Source organism: Sphaerodactylus townsendi, linkage group LG05 (genome assembly GCF_021028975.2).
Source record: "Sphaerodactylus townsendi isolate TG3544 linkage group LG05, MPM_Stown_v2.3, whole genome shotgun sequence".
Lineage (NCBI taxonomy): Eukaryota > Metazoa > Chordata > Lepidosauria > Squamata > Sphaerodactylidae > Sphaerodactylus > Sphaerodactylus townsendi.
The window spans coordinates 44,096,269-44,120,383 of NC_059429.1; the positions used below are offsets into that span (position 1 = coordinate 44,096,269).

General features: G+C 41.5%; 1 protein-coding gene across 1 annotated transcript in view; it reads left to right on the top strand.

The window, feature by feature from the left end:
• HFM1 (helicase for meiosis 1) overlaps window positions 1-24,115 on the top strand; it is a 156,253-nt gene that overhangs the window by 14,101 nt on the left and 118,037 nt on the right. Inside the window, exons 8-15 of the mRNA XM_048497840.1 lie at window positions 972-1,123; window positions 2,468-2,545; window positions 2,629-2,790; window positions 3,845-4,045; window positions 4,136-4,224; window positions 9,565-9,608; window positions 9,699-9,800; window positions 18,515-18,660. Coding sequence (XP_048353797.1) covers window positions 972-1,123; window positions 2,468-2,545; window positions 2,629-2,790; window positions 3,845-4,045; window positions 4,136-4,224; window positions 9,565-9,608; window positions 9,699-9,800; window positions 18,515-18,660 — 974 coding nt within the window. The remainder of the gene's footprint in view (window positions 1-971; window positions 1,124-2,467; window positions 2,546-2,628; window positions 2,791-3,844; window positions 4,046-4,135; window positions 4,225-9,564; window positions 9,609-9,698; window positions 9,801-18,514; window positions 18,661-24,115) is intronic.

Here is a 24,115-nt window from a genome sequence, read left to right on the forward strand (position 1 = left end):
ATCTCCCAGCAGAACCATGCATTTCTAGAGCACTTACCAATAGCTGGAAATGGATTTTCACACTCCCAAACAGCTCAGAAACTACAGAAATCTCAAAGAAAAAGTTTTACCCTCACTCTTCTTCACTTTTCACACAAAGTCTAAATTCAGATTTTGCCCCATTTGAAAGCACTGAAATCATTCAGCTGTGTCCAGGCTGTTCAAAGTTTCTTCAGCCTCCCTAAGATGGGCCAGAAGTTTGAGGCAGAGCTGAGTGTCATCTGCGTATTGGTTATACCATGCTATGAATAAGATGTGTCTGCACATAAATCTTCAAAAAATGTATCAAAGTATTTTTAAATGTGTTCAGCCCTTTTAAGGACTCTGTTAGCATATAGGTCCAAAATAAATTAATTCAGTTGGGATATTCTGTTAATAACATCAGAGTTTGAAATGTGATATTGAGTGAAGTAAATAAATATCCCAAGAAGTATATTCAAAAGTAAAACTTACGTTTATTTACATTTTATTCAGTCCACATTCAGGTTACTGTTGAAAGGAGAAAGAGAAGCTTAATCTGAAGAGTACTTTCCCCATTACAAGTGGCCAGCTAATCATGTGTATGGGGGTATCAGGCATTGTTTCTACAGGAGAGACCTGTGGAGACATGTGATTCCATGCAGAGCCATATGGAGAAAGCAGAAGGGCAAAGAAAGAGACACCCCATTCAATGAGATAACACTTGCATACACTTCGAATGATATAGTTCCCCCCAATGTAAGGCATTCTGAGTCACTCACTCCAATAAATTCAGACTGAGGCAGGTGTGAAGAAGAGCAGCTGAAAAGTACAGAAATGTAAAGTTAACTTGTGAGGAAAGGAAGAGAGAATTTTTGAAAAGCTCATAATTGAATAGCTCATCATGTCTGGAGACCTGTTTAAACATGTCTTATTTTCTATTTTTTCCTTCGCTGTTCGGTGTTTATTTTTAGTGGCTCCAATAAAAGCTCTCTGCAGTCAGCGTTTTGAGGACTGGAAACAAAAATTTGAACCCATTGGACTGGCCTGTAAAGAACTAACTGGAGATACAGCAATGGATGACTTATTTGAAATACAACATGCTCACATTATTTTGACTACACCAGTAGGTTTCACACATGCTGTGCCAGTAAAAAAGACACTTTGTTGTACATAAGAATAATTTCATACCATTATTTTTAAGGTACTTTTATATGAACGTCATTTCTCATCAATATATCTGATTCTCAACGTGACTCCATCTGTTGATACTTAAATCAAATATTGGGGCCATAAACAGACAAGCCCCAGATTTGCAGAAAAATCTGAAATCTTGAGAAAAATACACTGGGTGATTAAAACCTCCAAAATAATCAGCATCTGTACTTGTAAGGCCTTTGTGTCCATTGCTAGGCAACCACAACATTATTCCAGCCTTCAAGCCTTGGTTTCTATCAGTAAAAAATGAGAGGGCAGGGCCATTTCCAGTTTTTGAGGGAGGAGTTATCAGGACCACGCCTACTATTAATCACCAGATGACAATACCAGCCAACTTGTATGACTCCCCAGGCCTAACCTCTCACTGCCATTCAACAGAAGCCACTCCTCAAAAACCAGTGCGGTATCAGTTTCAGAGTAAGATATGGGAGACTCAGGTTCAAATCCCTACTCTTCTATGGTAATTGACTGCATGATGGTGGGCCTGGTACACCCTCTCAGCCTAATCTACCTCACAGGGTTATTAGGATAGAATGCGGGAGGGGAGAATGATGTAAGTAGTTTTGGGTTCCTACTGGAGAGTATAAATAAAGATAATAATAAATATAGCTGAGGATGGGGAAGAGCAAAGAAAAGGTGAGTGTGTGGGAAGGTGAAAAGGAAGGAGGGAAGGGTTGTAATGAGGGAGAGTGAATATAGTGCTGGGAGGAGGATACAGTGGTAAGTAAGGTGTGCTCTGTAAATCCTTCACGATTTGCCTCTATACAGCTGGGCCCAGTATAATCTGGAATCTAGAACAGGGTAGAGTTTTCCTACAGAGAGACTGCAGGGCAAAGGAATGCTGAAAATGGGGACAGATAAAAGATTAGGCCCTTTCCACACACGTGCGGAAATGCACCTCCACCAAGATGAAGTATGCCGGTGGAGGCTCAGGGACCGTTTGCATGCTAGAATGCATGCAGCCCTGACTTCCCCTGAAGCCGGAAAGGTGGCTCTGTGCGGAGCCGCCTCTCAGTGGTCCCCCTTCACTCACCTTCTTGTGCAGCGTCCCTCTGGAGGACTGCAGAGACCGCCCCCCCCCCCATGCTGCCTGCGTGGGCAGGTCTCTGCAGCCCTCCAGAGGGACGCAGCCCTCCAGAGGAAGTGTGTTGCTGTTGGTTCTGTTGGACCTTTCAGTACCATCAACCGAGGCATCCTTCTCTATTTCTGATGGTGCTTAATATTTATAATTAATATTTTTATTTTCCTCTAGGAAAAATGGGACAGCATGACTAGAAAGTGGAGAGACAACTCTCTGGTTCAGCTTGTGAAATTGTTTCTCATTGATGAGGTATGGCAGTAACAAATGATTGATTGTATAAGACATGATAAGCAGAACATATTATTTCATATATATTTTAATTTACTCCATAGGTACATGTTGTGAAAGATGAAAGCCGAGGTGCTACTCTTGAGGTTGTAGTTAGCCGGATGAAAACTATTCAGTCTTCCCTTTCTCGTTGTTTTGAGAACCACGATGTCGTATACCCCATGAGATTTGTGGCAGTTTCTGCCACAATCCCAAATGCTGAAGATGTAAGAAAAGTTAATTGAATATTTGTTTCCACCCTTCAAAAAACAGTATATAGTTGTTTTTCTACAAAAAAATATACATGCACATACTTGTGTTTAATAGGAAAAGAAGGTACTACTTTGAAGTTTCCCATTGTTATGACAGTCTTTGAATTAAGAAGTCAGGTCAATGTATACTTTTAGGCAAACATTTTCATTCCTCTTAGCTTATTAATTTCAAATTGGTGAACCCAAAATTTATCTAAGTTCCTTTATATGGTGAAATAATGAATAATAGCTTGGTGGTACAGCACATGCCTTTCAGGTTATTAGTTTCAATATGGCATTGTCCAAATCATGGGCAGCCTATTTTTTGTTTTGATTTTTTTTCTGGGGAAGCTCTATTTTATTTTGCCCACCCAAACACCAGAGGCTTCCTGGCAAGGTGTTTTCACAATAGTGTGCAGAATTTTGTGAGGCTTGTGTTTTTGATATGTGTACATAACTGAGAGAAAAAGAAAGGAAGCTCCTCCTTTGCACAGTCACAATAATTTTCTCATTCCTGTTCAGACATTTGTATCTCTGATACACTGTTGCTACTGCATCCTTTTGTTTGTTTTTTTACTTGTAAGGCTTCAGTGAGAGACTCAAATAAGGGGGATCACAACATGAACTTGGTGATGCCAACTTTTCTATTGAAAAATATTTTATATTCAATTACAGATATTTGTGACAACAAAAAAGTTACAGAATGTCTTTTCTGGCTATGAATATGTATAATAAATATCTCTCACATGATCATAATATATAAACAAGCCCTGATTCACAATAGGAAATGCTTACTATGTGCTACTCTGTGTTAGCATTGTGTGGTCTAAACCATAGTAAAGGCAATATTTTATGTTGATAGGCAAGAAGAGCATATTGAATAACAGGATGCTAAAGACTGAAAAATATTTGTTTCATTGAAGCTTCCATGCCTTAAGTGCAGCTCTGATTGGGCAAGTGCTTTCAGGATTTCAGCCCAGGGCACTTTCCCCCAGTTTTAAGCCTAACATGCTTTCTTTTCTCTTTAAAGATTGCAGAATGGCTTTCAGATGGCAAGAACCCTGCTGTATGCCTGAAAATAGATGAAAGACACCGACCAGTGAAGCTTCGCAAAATAGTTCTTGGATTTCCCTGCAGTAGCAACCAAACAGAATTCAAATTTGACTTAACACTGAACTACAAAGTAGCTAGTGTTATTCAAACGTATTCTGAACAAAAACCTGCTCTTGTGGTATATACTTCGCCTTTCCCCTTGTGATTATAATGTTCTTGTGTGTGTTTTACTATTATTTCCACCAACAATGAATTCTCTTATTTACAGTTCTGTGCCACAAGGAAAGGAGTTCAGCAGGCAGCTTCTGTCCTAGCAAAAGATGCTAAATTTATTATGAATTCAGAACAAAAACAAAGGTATCTTTTCAGCATATGACTGGAGTCACAGAACTTAAATGGTTTTTGGTTTGTCTTTTTTTCTTGCTATACAAAAATAAAACACAGAAAGGCAGCTTTAAATATACTGACGGACAGTTTGATTTGCTGTCTCAAACTTTCTGCGCTTTTCCATGCAGTATTGATCTTTCTGTAGTCAGTGTCAGAGTTTGCAAGATTTTGCAAGAGTTGTAGTCTTTACCCAATTTATAGAATCACCATCGTCACGGTTTGTAGCATGTAGGCTTTTTGTGTGAATTGACAATGAAACTTACATTATTACTTTAAACACCAGAAGTTTTTGTGCTAATAATAATTTTGCTTATCATATTTTTAAGTGACTGTTTGGAGAATATGGGTTTAACAGTTTCAGTACACATGGTTCCATGTGGTTTGTGTTCAGTTTGCTTCTTTAGTATCTGGAATTGATTTTCTTTTGGAGATCAGTACATGGACAATGGTCTTATGTCCATCAGTAAAAGTATGGGTACTTACTATCCCTTTAGTTTTTTCCTCCATAAAACTAAAAGGAAAAGAAAAATAAGGCTACACGAAACACTGTGCCAGCAAACCAAAAAAAAGGAAAAAGATTCCAGGTGACAACTTTATTTTTTAAAGTAATTTTCAAATTACTTTTATGACAACTACAACAAAACTACCATAAAACTAACAAAAATACCCAAAAGTGATCTAGCCACTATGCTAATTAAACACCATAGGTAAATGCTATTTAGACTTCCTGCCCATCACCCACTGCAGAAGTTATCCATATTACAGTAACCTTCCATTAATATCAAAACCCAGAAAATTTTAAAAATACTTTAACCTAAATTCCATTTCTGAAAAGACAAGACAAATACAAATGTATTGACTTAATAAACTTATCTCCCTAACTTAATTTAAAAAATTGAATCTTATATATAAAAATTCTTCATTCCACTTTAAAAATTTCTTTACCATTTTATATGATTAAATATGGCATCTGACATTTCTCTATTACATTAATATCTAACATTTTAATCTATGTTATCAACTTTCAACAAATAATTTGATACTTCTAGATATTTTAAAATAAGATCCTTATTGTTCTTCTGAAAAAATTCCTTAGCGTATGCCATGGAGGTGATTCTCTATGGTTGACTTTTGTACGTAAAAAGAAGAACCTCCCATTCAGACCAAGCAAATCTTATCTGTTTCTTCTTTAGAGCATCAACTAAAAAGCAAAGTCCTTCCTCTTTTGTGAGACTCTCAATGGTGTTTCCTTCATTACAATGATACCTTTGATACCTCTTGAATGGTGAGTTGAATGGTGATACCTCTTGAATGGTGAGTTTGTATGAGTCACTAGAATTTGGTCAGCAGTTTCGTTTTCAAAGAAGATAACAATATCTGCACAGTCCCTGTGATTTTGAATTATTTGAATTAACTTGGTAGACTTTTTCCATTTTTGCTGCCGTCTTTTCTCTTCCATCTTCAAAAAATCGGCCAAAGCTGAGGCAATTTTCTTTTTTAGATTCATTTTCTGAAGGATCCTGTTCTTCTGTTATCTGCCTTAGCCTTAAGGATTTCTCCTTTGTCTAGTAATTGTGAAGTATGGCCTAGTTGTGAAGTTTAAGCTCTATTTGTACTGAGTTAGTACTCCCCCCCCAATCCTTAACCTCCTCCTTTGTTGTCTTTTTCCAACTGTACAACTTTAAAAAAAACCAATTTTGATCTCTTTAAACTCTTTTAATAATTCATCAGTGCCCTACTGGGTCTAAATGGAACCCGAGGGTATGAAGGGCTCCCTGCAACCCCCCCGCCTTACTCCCTGTGCCCCACTTATGGGAGCCAGCAGGGAGGAGGTGACTCGGACAGGTGCCGCAGTGGCAGGCTGGCCAGCTAGTCTGCCACCATGGTGCCTGCCTGGGCCGCCCACCGCTGAGCCCCACCCCCTGGCCTCCCTGCAGGCCACCTTCTGCCTTCCCCAGGTAATTGTGTCTTTAAAGTGTTCTGCCCTCCCCAGGGCCTGCAGCAGGCTGGGGGGTGGAGCTCCGCAGCCAAGGTGGGCGTCGCAGTGGCAGACCAGCTCCTGCCCTCCCCAGTCTCCCGGGGGGGGGGGGCGGGAGCTAGTCTGCGGCTGCGGCAAACATCTCAGCCAGCAAGCGGTGCCTCAGCACGGGGGAGCCCCCAGGCGCCAGCCAGGTCACCATGCTGCAGGGGAGGCCAGGCACGGGGACCCAGCTGGCATGTGATGAAAAGGCATGCGCCCAGGGACATGGGTTACCCCATGTTCCCATGGGTGATATGCCCCTGTAATTCAGACATTGTTGCTGATATATTTCCCAATTCTTTGGAATATTTCCAATACTGGTGTTTAGGGAGTCTGTTTCAGATTGCAAAGTCTGTATATTAAGAGACATAGCTTTCACATTTCCAGATAGCTCCGTTACCTCCAAAGAAACTGAACCTTTCCTAGTTGAGGTCATTGTGTCTTTAATGGAGACCCAGCTGTTCTTATGTCTCTCATGCCTCTCATGTTTATTGTATCTTCATGAAAATATATTGACAGCAAAAATATCTGTAATATCTCTAATGGCCCCTAGATGTCACTGTGCCACAGTCACCTACAAACAATGGTAAATTCTCCCAGGAACCTCTCTTGCCTCCCTCTTTTATGGAATAACATTTGTAAAAATGGCTTTTCTTTTCTGGTGTTATTCTGGCAATTGGCCAACCCAAGAGACTGTCAGATCACTTTTCTTACATAGCTGCCGAGCACAATCACTCTCCAATGTCTCCAGTTTAGCAATTTTCCCTTAGATTAGTCTCTTTTATATTCACTTATATTTTATAATTTTTAAATTTCCTGTATCTTCCATACATTTTAAGAAGGTCTTCAAATTCTTTCTGGCAATATCTGCAGTGGGTTTTGAACTTCTCTTTTAAATCTCTGTTTTCTTCTTTACTCCATTAATGAGAAGTAGCGCAGCTCTCAAAGTTGGGAGGAGTGAGTGGCTCCAACTAGGAGTGGTGGTGATACCACTAGCTCTGATTTTTCCACCCTGGTTCGACCCTGTGGTTTGAGTTTCCACATAGTCCCCTCCAGAGAATATTGTCTCAGGAGCAAGTACGGCATTCCCCTTCTCTCTCCTTGCTCCAGAGATGCACGCGACTGTCTTTAAAACCGCACACTGGAACTTCGGGACTTGCAATGAGTCTGAGACCAGCCATCCTCTGCCACTGCTTAAACCAGAAGTTCCAGGTGACAGCTTTATTGCATTTCAAAGCCCCTATTCACTTTGCCATACATGCTTTGTCAGGAGGAAATCTATAAAAACATAATTTTATATTAAATTCCAATAGTAGAAGGACCCCACAATAAAAATTATTACAAACTAATATTAGTTTAAAAGACAGGAGAAAATTAAACTCAAGAAAGGACACTTGTTTATGAAAAATAGAAAATAAGATTAATAGTCTATAAACTGGACATGAATCAAGACAATATAAATATATAAATAAAGCAGATACTGACCTGAGAGATCACTTCGTCTGAACTTTTCCACAGCAATTTAGTTTTGTTGCTGAGCGGAGCCTTTTTTAAATTTAGAGCTTAGCAGAGCAAGATCAGAAGTTCCAAATCAAATTTAACTCATGAAGGGTTAAAGTCTGTAGCCTTAAAATCTGCTTTCTCCTTCATTAATAAGATTTTTTCATTATGATGGTATGATTTATATATATCCCCAAAATGAGATCAGTGGATACATGTTCTTTTTCAATAAAATGTTGTACCAAAGGGGCACTAACTAGTTTGTGAAGTATGTTGCTGCTATGTTCAATTAATTTTTTCTTTCAATTAATTTTCTTCACTACATATACTTTACTGCAAGAACACCTGATGGCATAAATAACCTAATCTGAGTTACATGTTGTTTAGTTGTTCAAAACATTTTTGTGTGTGTCAAGGATTAATACAACTTTTCATTCTCAGATTAATTCACCCTTTATTAGTGGCGAGGAAAATTTCTAACCCTACTGTTGCCATACGTTTTCTTCTTGAAAATTACAATGCTCATACAACATGTATGGTAGCTCTATACTTGACAACCATTTTAAAGTGCTAATTTATTCCCATTTTATTACTTTTAACTGTATTTTTTTAATATATATATATATTATACCAGTACACTAAACCAAATTGGTTCATTATTATTTGGCACAGAATCAAATTTTTAAATATAAAATATGATACATAAAACAAACGTAGAACTTCTTATAAAAGATAGGTATCTTCTCCAATCTGTCTAATATTCTGCATGGTAGGATACCTATTGCTGTATTATTTTGCTTTTAACTTGCTAAACAGATCTACTTTTATTACAATTTTATATTAGATTGTATTTTTACATTGATGTGTAAGGGTATTTACTATCATTTGCTCTGGCTATTTCTTTTTTTAAAAAAAATCTGAAGTGATTTGAACCCCTCGAAGTTAACCGTCAAGTTATGTGGTCTATTTCCTTGCTACTGAACTATACTTGAGACTAAAGAATGTGTCTGTGTAAATCTTGATCTATTTATGCCTATTAAAGGTTAATAAAGATAAAGACAACTTTTCATATTTTGAGTTAGGTTAGAACTTACAATGTCTACATCTAAAATGACGTTGTAGGTGTTGTAGCCTAACTCAAAATATGAAAGTTTCATTAACCTTTTGGCTTGCACTGTGAATGTTGTTTTTCTGAGTGGAAAGAATTGTTTTGTAAAACTACCCCTACTTTAATTTTTGTTGTTTTTTGCTGTCAAGTTGCAGTTGCCTGATGGCAACCCTGTCGGGATTTCAAGACAAGAGGCAGCCAGAGGTGGTTTGCCATTTCCTGCCTGTGTTTGGAGATCCTGGTATTCTTTGGTGGTCTCTTATTCAGATACTAGCCAGAGTTTACCCTATGTAGCAGCTGAGTTTGGGCTGACATGAACTATTCAAGTCAGGACCTACTCTATTTACACTTGTGCAAATCTTAGAGTATGGATTAAATGTCCACGATCTGTTCTCACTTGTAGGGTATAGGCACAGTTCCTAACACAGGCAGTGACTCTAAGCATGGAAGTCAGGTGTTTGTGCTTACTTTATAAAATATTTTAAGCAGCATCTTTGACAATAAAAGTTGCAAGCAAAGTTTCTGCTAAGATGGATTTTTCCTGTTTTTTATCTTTACATCAAGGAATTTATAATTACAAAAGAATCATGATGACATCCATGATGGCCATTTTTATTTTTGTAACATATTTGATTTTAGTACATTATTAAAATGTTGCAATTAATAATTTTCTTTTTTACAGGTTACAAAAATTTGCTAATTCAGTAAAAGAAGCCAGACTGAGGGGTATGTAGGATGTGCTAGTGGGAGGAATTATGGTGATGTGTTTGTGGTGAGGAAATCAGGTAATGCTTTGATTCTGATTTTGATTTGTAGATCTTTTGATCTGTGGAGTAGCTTATCATCATGCTGGAATGGAGATGTGTGATAGAAAAGTAATTGAAGCAGCTTTTAATACGGGAGACATACCAGTACTTTGTGAGTAAAAACGTGAAAAATGAAAATGTTATTACCGTATTGTGTTGGATGCAGATAAAGAATTGTGTAAGACCATGGATCTTCAAGGCTTTCCCCTCCTCTCACTAGTTCTCTTCAGCCCAAGGAAAGTTTGTTTCCAGGATTGTGGGACCTGCATGGACTAGTAGCTGTGAGTGTTGGGTGGTAGCAGTGAGGAAGAGGAAGGGGGGGAAATGGCCCTCTGCTCTTTCTCCTGTGATTGGAGCTCTGCTCTCAGAAGAGGCAGGAGGGAGTGATTTCTCCCACATCAGTGTTCCAACCCACATGTCTGTTATTCCACAGGGGCCCCATCGCACTGGGGATGAATTTTCCCAGGGTTTAAAAGGACTGCTGGAGAGACGGAAATGCCAGGAAGAAAATCAGTGTGTCTTCCACTGACAGCCTTTGCAATCCATCCCATCATTTTTTTAAGCACCATATTTTTGACTATGAATAGCCAAGATGCTACCCCCACCCCCTTGATATCCAACAGAGATGCTACTTCGATAAATAAGTGATAAACATGTTTACAGCATTCTCATTATCAACTCCAGAGCCAGACTGGTTTTCACAGGTTCTTCGTAGACCCTCACTCACAGTGTCAAATGGTCCCATTTGTTAAGGAACACTAAAACATTAGCATTTTGTTATAGAAATAATAATTGTTACAGGAAACTACCAAAATAGAGAGCCAAAGTGATGAAGAAAGTGACAGGGTAGGAAGACCTGGGTTCAAATCCTTGCTGTGCCAGAGATCTCACTGGGTAGTGAGATCTATGGTAACTGAGTCAGTTATTTGCTTACCTGGCTGAATTCCTGTTCCTGTCCATAAACCTGAGCAGCTATGTGCCAATTGGCATTTGGATGAATTAACACTTTGTGCAAAATTAGGGTGAAGATAAAATGGAATAACTCTTTGATGGCTTGGAAGAATACAAAGGTGATTAGAAAAGCAACATAAAACTACTTTTTTTAATTTATAGTGCTTCACCTGGGGGGAAAAGTCTGCAAAGAATTCTTTCCATTGCTGCACAAACCAATTCAGAGACCAATTTCTCTGCTTATTCTGCTTTATCATTGGCACTTGTAAGACTCTGTCCTGCAGTTAACTTCACATGATTCTTTCTTAGGTTTGGCCCCTAGTGGGCTGACTTCATGCAGACTTCTGGGTCTATGCAACTGTGCTGCTCCTTGTTCTCTGCTTGCTTCTCCTTTCCCTTCCTGTGCCCTCCCCCACCTTCTGAGTCTCCTGCCTCACTGCCTCCTCCATTTTCTCTTTCTGCCCTCCCTTTTATCCCCTGCCCCAATCTCTGAGGGCTTCTCGTGGCCTGTTAGTACCTAGCACCATCCTTGGACCCTCAAGCCTGCCTTTGTAGTCCAAGCACTCCTGACTGCTTGCCCATCCTTGGGCAGTTGTGTGATGCTGACGCTCCCGTGAGGACTAAAACCACACCAGTGTTCCCACTGGCTATCTATTTGGTGGGCTGGAACCTGGAGTTCTGCCTCTTCTGCCTCTCCACTGCTGTCCTTTTTGTGGGGTTTGGGCCCCTTTAGTAAAGCACTTGCTGCCTTGCCCTTGAGCCGGTCTGTATCAGTGCCAACAGAACAACCAATTTTTTAATTGTTATTCTAGAACAAATTTATACTACTGAGGTAACTGAAATACCGCAGCATCATTTTTATTCATTATCATTTCAAAACAGTTAATAATATATACCTTTAAAGAAAAGCTATGGCAGAAGAATGCTGGCAAACAGTAATTTTTGTAATTTTCACCTAAATTTGTTTTGGGTATGATACTATACTGCTTGAATAGAATAGAATAGAATAGAATCTTTATTGGCCAAGTGTGATTGGACACACAAGGAATTTGTCTCCGGTGCATATGCTCTCAGTGTACATAAAAGAAAATACATTTGTCAAGAATCATAAGGTACAGCACTTAATGATTATCATATAGGTCTAGTAAGCAATCAGGAAACAATCAATAGTAATAAAAACATAAAATGTAAAATCATAAAATAAAATGAAATGTCAGCACAGCTAGTCATACAGTCATAATTGGGAGGAGATGGGTAGGAATGATGAAAAAAGTAGTGCAGTAATTATATAATAAATATATAATAAATAGTTTGACATTATCGAGGGAATTATTTGTTTAACAGAGTGATGGCATTCAAAAAAACCGTTCTTATGTTCAGTTGTCTTGGTGTGCAGTGCCTCTGTAGCGACGCTTTAGAGGGTAAGAGTTGAACAGCTTATGTCCAGGATGCGAGGTCAGTAAATATTTTCACAGCCCTTTTGACCCGCGGCATACAGGTCCTCAATGGAAGGCAGGTTAGCAGCAATTGTTTTTCTGGCAGTTCTGATTATTCTCTGAAGTCGTGTCGATCTTGCTGGGTTGCAGAACCAAACCACACAGTTATAGAGGCAGATGACAGACTCCACGATTCCTCTGTAGAACTGGGCTGTATCAGCAGCTCCTTGGGCAGTTTGAGCTTCCCGAGTTGGCGAGAAAGAACATTCTTTGTTGTGCTTTTAATGACATTTTTGATAATAGGGTGTCCATTTTGTGGTCATGAGATATGATGGAGCCCTTAGAAATTTAAAGGTCTCTACTCGTTGATACCGTGTTGTCTAGGGCACAGAGGAGGCAGGATGGGAGGGTTTCCCGAAATCTACCACCATTTCTGCCGTTTTAAGTGTTCAATTAGATTGTTCCAGCGGGCACCACGAGGCTAGTTGTTCAACCTCCCGTCTGTATGCGGTTTCATCGTTGTTCGAATGAGACCAATCACTGTTGTATCATCTGCAAATTTCAGCATTTTAACAGATGGATCATTTGAGATGCAGTCATTGGTATACAGAGAGAAGAGAAGTGGTGAAAGTATTAACAGCCTTGGGGCCCCTTTCTGTGCTCATTTTACAGGTAAGTCTGATGTAATTTTTTCCTCTAGCTTCACTCAAGGCTGTTTCCTATCTGTTAGGAAGCTTGTGATCCACTTACAAATATGCTCAGGTACTGCTAGCTGATTTAGTTTGGTTGTAGTGAATGTCCGGGTCTGATAGTATTGAATGCTGAACTAAAGTCACCAAAGAGGGACCTCTTTGCATAGGTCTTTACATTCAAGATGCTGTAGGATATAGTGCAAAGCCATATTAACAGCATCATCTGGTCGATCTATTTGCTCCTCGGTATGCAAATTGCAAGGGGTCCAACAGTGATCCGTTGATGGCTTCAAATCGGTACATCACTAGCCTTTCAGTTTCATAACTACAGATGTTAGAGCAACTGGTCTGTAGTCGCTAAGTTCTTGATGGAAGGCTTCTTCGCACTGGGACGATAGTGAGCGCTTTGAAGCAGGAAGGAACATAGCACATCTCTAGTGATTTGTTAAAGGAAGATGGGGCCACCTGGGACACACAGACTTCTAGGCAAGAAGGTGTTATCTTGTCTGGGCCTGGTGCTTTCCAGGCTTCTGTCTGTGAAATAGATCTTGCACCTCCCTTTCTGAGATCACCAGGGGTTGTAAACCCAATGAAATGGGTTCAGTTATAGGAAGTTTGGCTATTGTTGGTGCATCTGAGATAGAGGTTGTGGAGAAAGGTGACTGTAGATTGTTTTCAAACCTACAGTAGAACACGTTCAGGTCGTCTGCCAATTGCTGATTTCCTTCAGCTTGGGAAGGTGGTTTACTGTAACCGATGATATTTTTGAGAGTTTTCCACATGTTTGCTGTTCCGTTTGGTGAAAACTGATTTTTTAGCTTTTCAGAGTAGTTTCTTTTTGCTGCTCTGATCTCCTTTGTTAATACATTTCTGGCCTGTACTTATTGAGTGCCAAGAGTGTGGTAGGAATGGACTATTGCAGCACATGGTATGAAAAAAAGATATGAGACCTTTATATGACCCAGTACTTTGTGCTAAACTAGCTGTGATGGCATCCTGTAATCCACCATGGGGATGCCTCTGCCCTTTTAGAGATAAAATACCCTCTATTTACAAAACCCTCAGGGGTCTATTCTGATCCGGACAGCAGCTTGGGAGCAAGAGAAGCTCCTGTTCCATATCTCTCAACACATGTCATTTTCTACAGTTTAAACCTTGGATTTGGGTGCTTGAAAATGCTGGGTGAGCATGGGGAAGCATCTGTGGTTGCTTGCTGCACCCACACTGTGGTCCTGATCAGGGTCAGGCCCCCACAGCTTTCTCAAAAACAAAATTTCATCCTTAAAATGGGAGAGGTATCCCCGTGGTGGACTCAGGGATACCATCATGTTTATTTTGGCTCTCATTTAAGCAGATGAAATGAGCGGGATTCTCTCAACCTAGGAATTTGATGATTTCGGTTCCTTTTATTCCATAGCAGAAGTACCGTATATACTCACGTATAAGCCGAGGCACCCAATTTTACCTCAAAAAACTGGGACATTCTATTGACTCGCGTATAAGCCAAGGGTGGGAAAGATCCATCAGGAGGCAGGGTGCTGAGCCGGCAAAGGAGCCACAGCTGGAGGAAAGGAGCTCCCCAGAAGCCTATGGGAGGCTTTTTAAGGAGGGGCGAGGCGGGCACACACCGGTCTGGGGAGAGGGAAAGTGGCTGAAGACAGGAGAAAGCGAAGCAGAGAATGCCTCGTCTCCCTCTCTAACTCAGCTTTCTTTTTTGCAGGCTCTAAGTTTAAGGCGTGGTTTCAGGGAAGCTGCCGGCTTTCTTTCTTGCAGGCTCTAAGTCTACAGGGAAGCTGCCGTTTGGGGCAGCCTGTTCTATGGTTTTCTTAAAAGGGCAGTGCTGCATTTTAAGAAAACCATAGAACAGGCTGCCCCGAACGGCAACTTCCCTGTAGACTTAGAGCCTGCAAGAAAGAAAGCCGGCAGCTTCCCTGAAACCATGCCTTAAATTTAGAGCCTGCAAAAAAGAAAGCTGAGTTAGAGAGGGGGACGAGGCTTTGCGATGCATGAGTAAGCGCTGTGACTCTGCGTGGTGTGTGTGTGTGTGTGTGTGTGACCCGCGTACAAGCCAAGGGGGGCATTTTTCAGCCTAAAAAAGGCTGAAAATTTTGGCTTATATGCGAGTTTATATGGTAGTCATTTACTAATATATTGTTGCTTTTGTCTTCTCCAAATGGTGAGTAATTTCAGGGGCAGTGCTTAGAAAGAGACATAATTAGAGACTGATGGGGTGCTTGTATTACTTAATTTATTTACAATGTCCATATAGAGCACTGGGCAACATACCCCGTCCCCCCCAAGAGAGAAAAATTTGTGTTCTATTTTTAACTTTTATTTTTTCCTGCTTCTCAGTGAGCAAAAGATAAGGTGGATGTACTACGGTAGCATAGAGTATAGCAGTTTGCAATGAAGATATTTATATGTTTAAACTCCATAAAGATGCCAAATAGTACAATTTTATATGCTAAGTTATTAATTGTGCATTTTATGTTATTGATATAACATAAAATTCATAATTCATAACTTAGCATATAAAATAAATCCCCAATAAAAGGGGGAGTTTGGTTGTTGTGGGCTTTCTGGACTGTGTGACCGTGGTCTGGTAGATCTTGTTCCTAACATTTCACCTGCATCTGTGGCTGGCATCTTCAGAGGTGTATCACAGAGAGAAGGGGAGTTTGATACAAGAGCCCCCCCCCCCCCCCACTATGGCTTCAACATGTCTGAGAATTTTACATCTCTAGTTTTACCTACCCCTCAGGAGCCTCTGTGACCCACTCTAGTAAATCCTTTTTGGAGAAAATACAGCATCTTTTCCTCAGCACCACATCACATTCTTTCAACGTATTTTCAGCGTTAAAGGGAAAAATTCATTATGTCTCCATTTCTGATGGATTGGTCATGACAGCTGTCGATGGTGTACCTCAGATGTTATCGGCCCCATTCTGCTGCATAGCTGCTCAGTTCAATTCATTTGCTTACAACTGTAGGTGATGATAAAACAATATTCAAAACAGAGAATTGCACAGGAATAACCAATACATGCATACACAATACATCAACCCAGCAGGGAAACCTCTGTTAATAATATACTATACAAATATTTAAACTTCCATTTGGTGATCATCTCTTCAAGAAACAGCAAGAGATTGTATGTGTTTAGTTCTGATTTTCTTAGCTTTTCCGCAAAGTGTGTTATATTAAGGATCACATATTGTCCAAGTCTACAATAAATAGCAGATTTTTCCAAATCCATTAACCTAATATTCTACTAAGAAAGCCAGGGGGAAAAAACCCCTCTCTATTCTTATAAAAGGGCACTACAAGTTGTAATGGATCAGCTTCTCAGCTGTGCCATAAGCTGCTTCTGCATGAGCTATGTGCACCATGGGCTATCTGTACCGGGTTTAATGCTGTTAGGAAGCAGGGTTTTTTTTCCTGTTTCCCACAACCTTGCAATTAATTTGTGCACCTCCTGGGATATCTCAGGCTTTTCTTTAATCTTTCTCAAACCTGCTTTTTGGGGGAAAGTTATGGGAAAGACTGCAACAAAGTTTAGGTGGCTACATGTGGGTGGAAAATTTTGGCTTTTCTCAGACCCATCCATGTGGTAGCCATGTTTTCGGTTCTTTCCCACAGGCCTTTCCTCCCTGTTCCTCTAGAAGTCTTTTTCAGGATCTTTTTTGCTTTAGTTTTGTTCTGTCTTGCTTTTAACTCAGTGACTGAATCTTTGAATTCCTAGCAGTCTCTTGAATAATTTCAATATCCATTTGCTTTTTCCAGTTAAACATTACTCATGAATTAACCCTCATTGTCTTGACATCCAATGTTAATTTAATTGGAAGACAAATAATAAATGCAAGAGACTTTTGCACTGCTTAGCACCCCCCCCCCCCAATTAAACTACCCACTGGTGCTCTAATTTCACGTTGTTACCCGGGTAACTAACCAAGGAGGAACATGAAAGAGAGATTCCAATCCAATCAAACTCAGCTACTAAAGAAATAGTAAGATAAATAGGAATACGTGTAAATAAAAATGTGGTAAGGATAGGGGGTAGGGAGACCAGCAAAGATGTCGTTACTGCTTCAACCACAACGACAGATGTCACCATTACTGTCTCAACCATAGACCTGGTGGAACATCTGTCTTATAGACCTTGGCCACCTTACAGAATTGACCCAGATCCCGCAGGGCTCGGGACTCAGTTGACAGAATATTCCACCATGCTAGGGCCAGAACCAAAAAACTCTGGCCCTGGTTGTGGACAGCCAGATGCTTCTATGGCCAGGGACCACCAGCAAGTTGCTCTGAGCCAAGCATAGTGTCCTTCAGGGCACTATATTGGGAGAGGTGGTCCCACAGTTACCCCTCCTACCCCAACAGAAATGTTAAAATAGTTTGAGCTACCTGGGATGTGGCTAATTTAGTTGCCGATTTATGTCTTTTTCATGACAATCATTCCCTAAAATAAATCCTTTATTATTTGAAGTACTGGAAAATAGTCACAGAAGCGGTCCTACTTTATTCAGTTCACAGAAATGTTGCTCTCTCAGACAAAGTGGTTCGCTAGGCAGTGCGAAGACAAGTGTCTCCCAATGCAAAGCACAGTGCTGCCTTATATACAGATCACTAACCAATCATAGTTCCTTTTCAAATAGTCCCAGAAAGAGGCTGTGTCATGTGGCAACTGTCATTTAGATTTTGCTGGTCAGACAGTGCTCTGACAGTATAAACGAACTAAGGGCCATATTTTCAGCGTATAATAGAACAGCAGCTAGTGCGATCGTCCTCCTCTTCCTCCCTGCCCTGCCAGTACTTATCCTGAGTGTATCATAATTTTCTGCCACTAACAGCACAATTCCTATATATCATCCTCTCGATGCTCAAAGCCAACAACTACCCACTGTCTTTGGCATTGATGTCCCTATCTCCATAGGACCAACCTAACATCAAAAGTTGTTGGTTTTCAGCCTCATTGTACTAACAGCACATAGCCCCTCCCATTCCACCCTCTAGATAAACTAATCTCTTAATTCCTTCATGAAAAGTGCATGGTTTGTCTTCATCCTACAGAATTAACTAAGTTTATAAACATGTTACTATGTTTATGAACATTCCATGATATCACATTGACTCTATGTAACTGGTGTGAAAGGGGAAGAACTAGCACAGAGATCCTCAGCCTTTTAACACCTGCAGCCACATCTGGAATTTTGACACTGACAGGTGGGTGCAACCACAAAATGGCTGCTGCAGGAGGCAGAGCCGGCCATAAAATGTCAGTTAGTGACATTGTATGTAATTCTAATACTAAACTCTCAACATTGCAGGCAGAAACTCTGTTTAACAGGGTGTCTTTTAAAATGAACAAACTATTTTAATTCTTTTTCATATACTCAGCTTACCTTCAGTCATGCAGTGAAGAAGTATGGACTGTGTGGCAGCTGCTGGCAAATCAAGATTTTTTAAAACTCCTCACAGTCAAATCAGAAGCCCTGTAGGGCAAACCAAGTCTAAAACACTTGTTGGGTGTCAAAATTTGTACAGGTTCCATATTGGAGACCTCGGGGCTGGAAGGTAATTGTATCAGTAAGTGTTTAGAGATTATTTTATATAATGAATCTAGATTAAGGGATATGATTTTGTCTGGAGAGGAGATTGCTCAGAGCACTGCAGAACTTATTTCATATTTGTTGCTTTCTTAATTCATATTATAACACACAGTCCGATTTAAATGCTTTCAGTTACGACTAGTACCCTTGCAATGGGTGTAAATTTGCCAGCACACCTTGTAGTTATAAAATCAACAATTCATTATGCTGGAGGAATGTTTCAGGAGTACAGTGAAACTGATATTTTACAAATGATTGGACGAGCAGGGAGACCTCAAGTAAGTTGAATCTGTTTTTAATTATTATTTCTAATAGTAAAAGAATAGTATAAGGTGCCATATATTTGCACTAAGTGCAGAAAAATGTTACTTGAAAGTTCTGTAGACATAGCTGTTTGTAAAGTTTTTATTTGCAGCAGAGCTATATCTGAATAATTAATACAGGCTTGTTTACTAGAAAGCCTATGAAGTAATGCTACAGGCTTGAATTGCCATCTGAATTACATTCTAAGTTATTTAACAATTTTCTACCAAATATTTATATAAAAAGTGGAAAGTTCATATACAAAATCAACCATTCATTGTGCCACCAATTCATCATCTGTGTTTCAAAATATGACACATATCCATTGGGCATACTTTATAAGCTATCCTTGCTTTTCTTTTATATACCTGGCCTATCTAACTATTGTGAAAAATTCATACTACAAGCCCCCAATCTACAAGCAAGGGATGGTGCTGTTGCTGTGCCACTGTGCTGCTATGCTGCTGCACCACCTCCAGAGGGCTTTTCAGGTGACAAAGACACCGCCCCCCCAAGCTGCCTGAAATCCTTCCATAGGGCTAAACCAGGGGTAGGGAACCTGTGGCTCTCCAGATGTTCAGGAACTACAATTCCCATCAGCCTCCGTCAGCATGGCCAATTGGCCATGCTGGTAGGGGCTGATGGGAATTGTAGTTCCTGAACATCTAGAGAGCCGCAGGTTCCCTACCCCTGGGCTAAACAGAGTTACACCATCCTTTTATGTGCTGTAACTCTGAGGCCCTGGTGTGAAAGCCTGGGTAGAAGCCAACTACAGTTGGCTGTACCCCCTGGAAATGCCCCCGTCTGCCCCCCATGCTGGCGTCCACTTGGACACCAGCCTAGCTCTATGGCAGCACCTACTTCCAGGTTTCACCGTCACAGAGCTGTGGGACAGCTGGATACAACCATGTTTGCCCTCTCTGCTGGCAGAGGGGGCAAATGCACCAGTGTGGCCTCATGCCACCCCCACCTCATCCCCCCCTCCAAGGATTGGACAAAAAAGCCCATTCATCTTTGGCGAAAAGCAGTGGCACTGGTTTTCAACCTGTGGGCTGTAAAGTTTTTTGTAAGGGGTCCACGAATCCATACACATATTTTGATTTTTTTTTGTTCATTATATATTTTATCAATCAGTGGATGCTAATAATGCAATTACTATTCAGTGTGTGTGAGGGGAGGCATTTTTTTATGTTGAGAAAATTTATGCCTAAAAATGCTGGAAATTACTGGTATAAAATAAATGGCCAGAGTGCATCGTTCTCTGGCCATATTCTCAGGGAATAGGATTGCTGGTGATCAGCATAATTTTCTTTAGGTCAGACATAAAACTCAATAATTCTGAAGTTAATATTCATTGTGGGAAGCAGAATTCAGTAAGAATTATCTCCATTGTTTCTTGTGCATAAACTCAAATGCTGTTTCTGTTGTATTGTCTCTTGAATGGATGCTAATGAAAGTTTGCTAATGCAGTTTTGTTATTGGCATTAGCTTTGTGAACAGTGGTGTCTCTTTTTTAAAGTCTACTATGACCATTTGCCTCCATTTTGTTTGTGTTAGTCTCTACTCCTTTGGTCATAATCAGCCTGTTTTTTTTCTAATGTTGGAAAGGCCTGCCCAATCTAAGAACTGTTAGCTAAAAGAATCAGCCAACTTAGGTGAACCGGTAGGGCAAGGCAAGAGATGTTCAGAGAGGGTTTGCCATTGCTTGCATTTATGTACAACCCTAGACTTCCTTGGTGGTCTTCCATCCAAGTCCTAACCAGGGCTGCCCCTGCTTTGCAGTGAAATCTGGTAACATTGGGCTAACCTGGGTGATCCAGGTTAGCACTTGTGACTTACTAGCTCAGCCAAAAATTCATTTTCCTGGCACAAACTCAGACAAACTCACTTAGGCACGGTCAATCCCATGACTATTATACTAATAATTTTGACCTGATCAAGGTGCCATTGGACATAATTGCATTATTAAAGCACCATCCTGTGATGATCTCAGCCTGTAACTTTTGAAAAGACTTCCATCTGAAAAATTTCTTCTGGACAGACCTCTTCCCCATCTCAAAGTCTCTTTTTCTTCCATAACTGGTTTTAACCTTCCCCTGTCTGTATATGTTTATTTGTACACTGCCCTGAGCCCTCCGGGGGAGAGCGGTATAAAAATCTAATAATAAATAAAGAAAATAAAGAAAAACTTAGAGCCCAGGAACACCACCATGTCCTCCCTGGCCAATCTCAAGCCTTACTTTTAAGTTTACCTTAGCTTCCCCTTGCCTCTCCCTCCAGCCTGGGAAAAAAATCAAACTTCTGTTCCTGTTATTCTCTGTCCTTCACTCAGTCATCTCCAGAGCCCCTGCCCCACTAGAGGCTGTGCCTGCACTTGCTTCTCTGGGTAGGTGAGTCACCTGGGCAGGTGAGCAGTAAGTAGGGTGGACAAGTGAATGAGTGGGGGGATGAGTGGTTGTGGTTGCATGGCCAAATATGCACCCATGTGACCCTGGTGAGTGACACCTGGCTCTCCAGCCTTCTCATGCCCTCCCTAGATAGTTCCTTTTGAAGAGGCATGAGAGTAGTTGGTAGTTCCTTTCAGTAGTTCCTTTTGAAGAGGCATGAGAGATGGTAGAAAAACCTGGCTTGCCTCCTGTGTGTGGTTCCCCACAGCAAATTTGAATCCAACTTGACAGAAGGCCTTATTGACATAGACATGTCTCTAGCATGCACAAATCTTCCTTCCAAGTCAGAGGAGTAGCTAGGGAAAATGGAGCCTGGGACAAAAATCTGAGTTTTGTGCCCCCCACCCCATATGGGTGGCCACCCTCCCCCACCATCACCAAACAACATTTTTTGCACCAGGTCATCTCAAAGTCACCATCGCATTATAGAACATGCCCCAACACACAAATTTGAACATACCCAGAGCTCCCTAGTTTTAACTACATTGAAAGTGATGCTATTTTTGAAGGGGAGAAAATCCACCCCGAAACAGCATCACTATTAATGTTGTTTAAACTAGAGAGCCCAGATTCTCCTTTTAAATCCACCTTAAAGGGAGACTCTGGGCTCCCTGGTTTAAACAACATTGAAAGTGATGCTGTTTCAGGGTAGATTCCCCACCCCACCCCACCCCAAAAACATCATTGTCAATGTTGGTTGTTGTGGGTTTCCTGGGCTGTGTGGTTGTGGTCTGGTAGATCTTGTTCCTAATGTTTCACCTGCATCTGTGGCTGGTATCTTTTGAAGTGTAGGACAGAGAGAGGTCTGCTATACACTGTGTCCAGACTGCTCTTATAACAGACCTCTCTCTGTGATACACCTCTGAAGATGCCACAGATGCAGGCGAAACGTTAGGAACAAGATCTACCGGACCACGGCCACAAAGCCTGTAAAACCCACAACAACCAGTTGAATCTGGTTGTAAAAGCCTTCAACAATAGTTTCAATGTTTTTTTTAAATCTAGGGAGCCCCGATTCTCCCTTTAAATCCACTCCAAAGGAGGTGGATTTAAAGTGGGAACCTGGGAAAAATATGAAGGTGCATGTCAGGGGAGCAATGTTTAAGCTAACAGTACCAAAATTTTAGGCTATCTTCAGGAGACTCTCCTGATGAAATCACCCAGGTTTAGTGGCGTTTGATTCAAGGGGTGCAAAGTTATGGACCCTCAAAAGGGTAGTCCCATCTACCATTAGCTCCAATTGGAAAAAATGGGGGATGGGGGCACCCCTTTTGGGGGTCCATAACTTTCGACCCCCTGAAGCAAACTTCACCAAACTTATTTATTTATTTATTTATGGGATTTTAATACTGCCCAACCCCCGAAGGGCTCTGGGCGGTACACAACACAGATTCTACATATAATATATACAAACAAAACCCCATTAAATTAAAATAGTTTAAATTTAAAACACAGCGGTAGATTCAATAAAAATGGCGTCATCAAAACCCAAATTAAACCCTCCCAAGGAGGGGGAAACAGAACAAAAAAGTGGGTCCCCTAGATGGCAAGGGGACTCCGAAACCGGAGGAATAGAAGGGGCACCTCAATCAGCGGCTCAACACTCCAAAAAGCCCGGTGGAACAATCCTCAGTCTTACAGGCCTCTGCGTGAATTCACCCAAGATCCCGCAGGGCCCGGACAGCTGGAGGGAGAGTGTTCCACCAGGCAGGGGAAACCAAGGCTGAAAAGGCCCTGGCCTGAGTGGAGGCCAGCCACATCATTGAGGGGGCAGGAACCACCAGTAAATTGGCCTCTACTGAACGCAGAGGCCGAGTAGGGACATATGGGGTAATGCGGTCCCGAAGGTACGAGGCCGCGTAAGGCCTTAAAGGTCAATACCCACACCTTGAAGATGATTCGGAACTCAACTGGGAGCCAGTGCAGGCTACGCAACACAGGTTGGATGTGATCGCAAAAGACGCCCCCTGTGAGCAAGCGAGCCGCCGGATCAATTGCAAGGGAAGGCCCGCGTAGAGTGAGTTACAATAGTCTAACCTGGAGGTGACCGTTGTATGGATCACAGTGGCTAGATCTGCATGGGAGAGGAAGGGAGCCAGCCGCCGGGCCTGTCGAAGATGGAAAAACTCAACCTGGGTTATATGGGCCACCTGGGTCTCCATTGAAAGAGACGAATCCAGGTGGACCCCCAAGCTGCGAATGGAGGAGGTCGGCGCCAATGAGACCCCCTCCCACACCGGCGGCAGGAAATTCCCAACCTCCCCCCCACGGTCAAGCCAAAGGATCTCTGTCTTCGATGGATTCAGTTTTAACCTGCTCTGCTACAACCAACCAGCAACCGCCTCCAAACAATGCTGTAGAGCTGGAGGGGCGGCGACGGCTCCCCCCTCCATCAACAGAATGAGCTGAGTGTCATCCACGTACTGATGGCAGATCAGCCCAAAGCTCTGTATCAGCCGAGGAAGGGTGTCGCATATAGATGTTAAACAACAGCGGGGATAACAATGCCCCCTGGGGCACTCCACAATAGAGCGGGCACTTCCGGGAGGCTTGATCCCCGCACCACACTTGCTGACTCCGGTCCCGGAGGAACGAGACAATCCATTGAAGGACAGTGCCCCACACCCTCTGGAAGCGGCCAGGCGGTGGGCCAAAAGATCGCATGGCTTCGCACTCATATCAAACGCTCTTGGTCAGGTCTAACGAAAACCAGCAGCGCCAATCCGCCGGTCAAGAGTTGCATAATGAGCCGTCTGTCTAGTTCAGGATAGCGGCATTTAGAACCATCTCCGGGCCCCATGCCCAGCAATGCACGGAAGATGGACTGGAAGGGATTGGAAAGCCGATGTGTCATCCAGGGAAACCCTGAAGCTGCTCCTAACACTCACTCTCTCAATTACCTCCCCAGAAACGAAAAGTGATTTGAAACGTGGGTGGTAATTGGCCAGGATCTCCCTGGATCTAACGATGGTCTTTTAAAGAG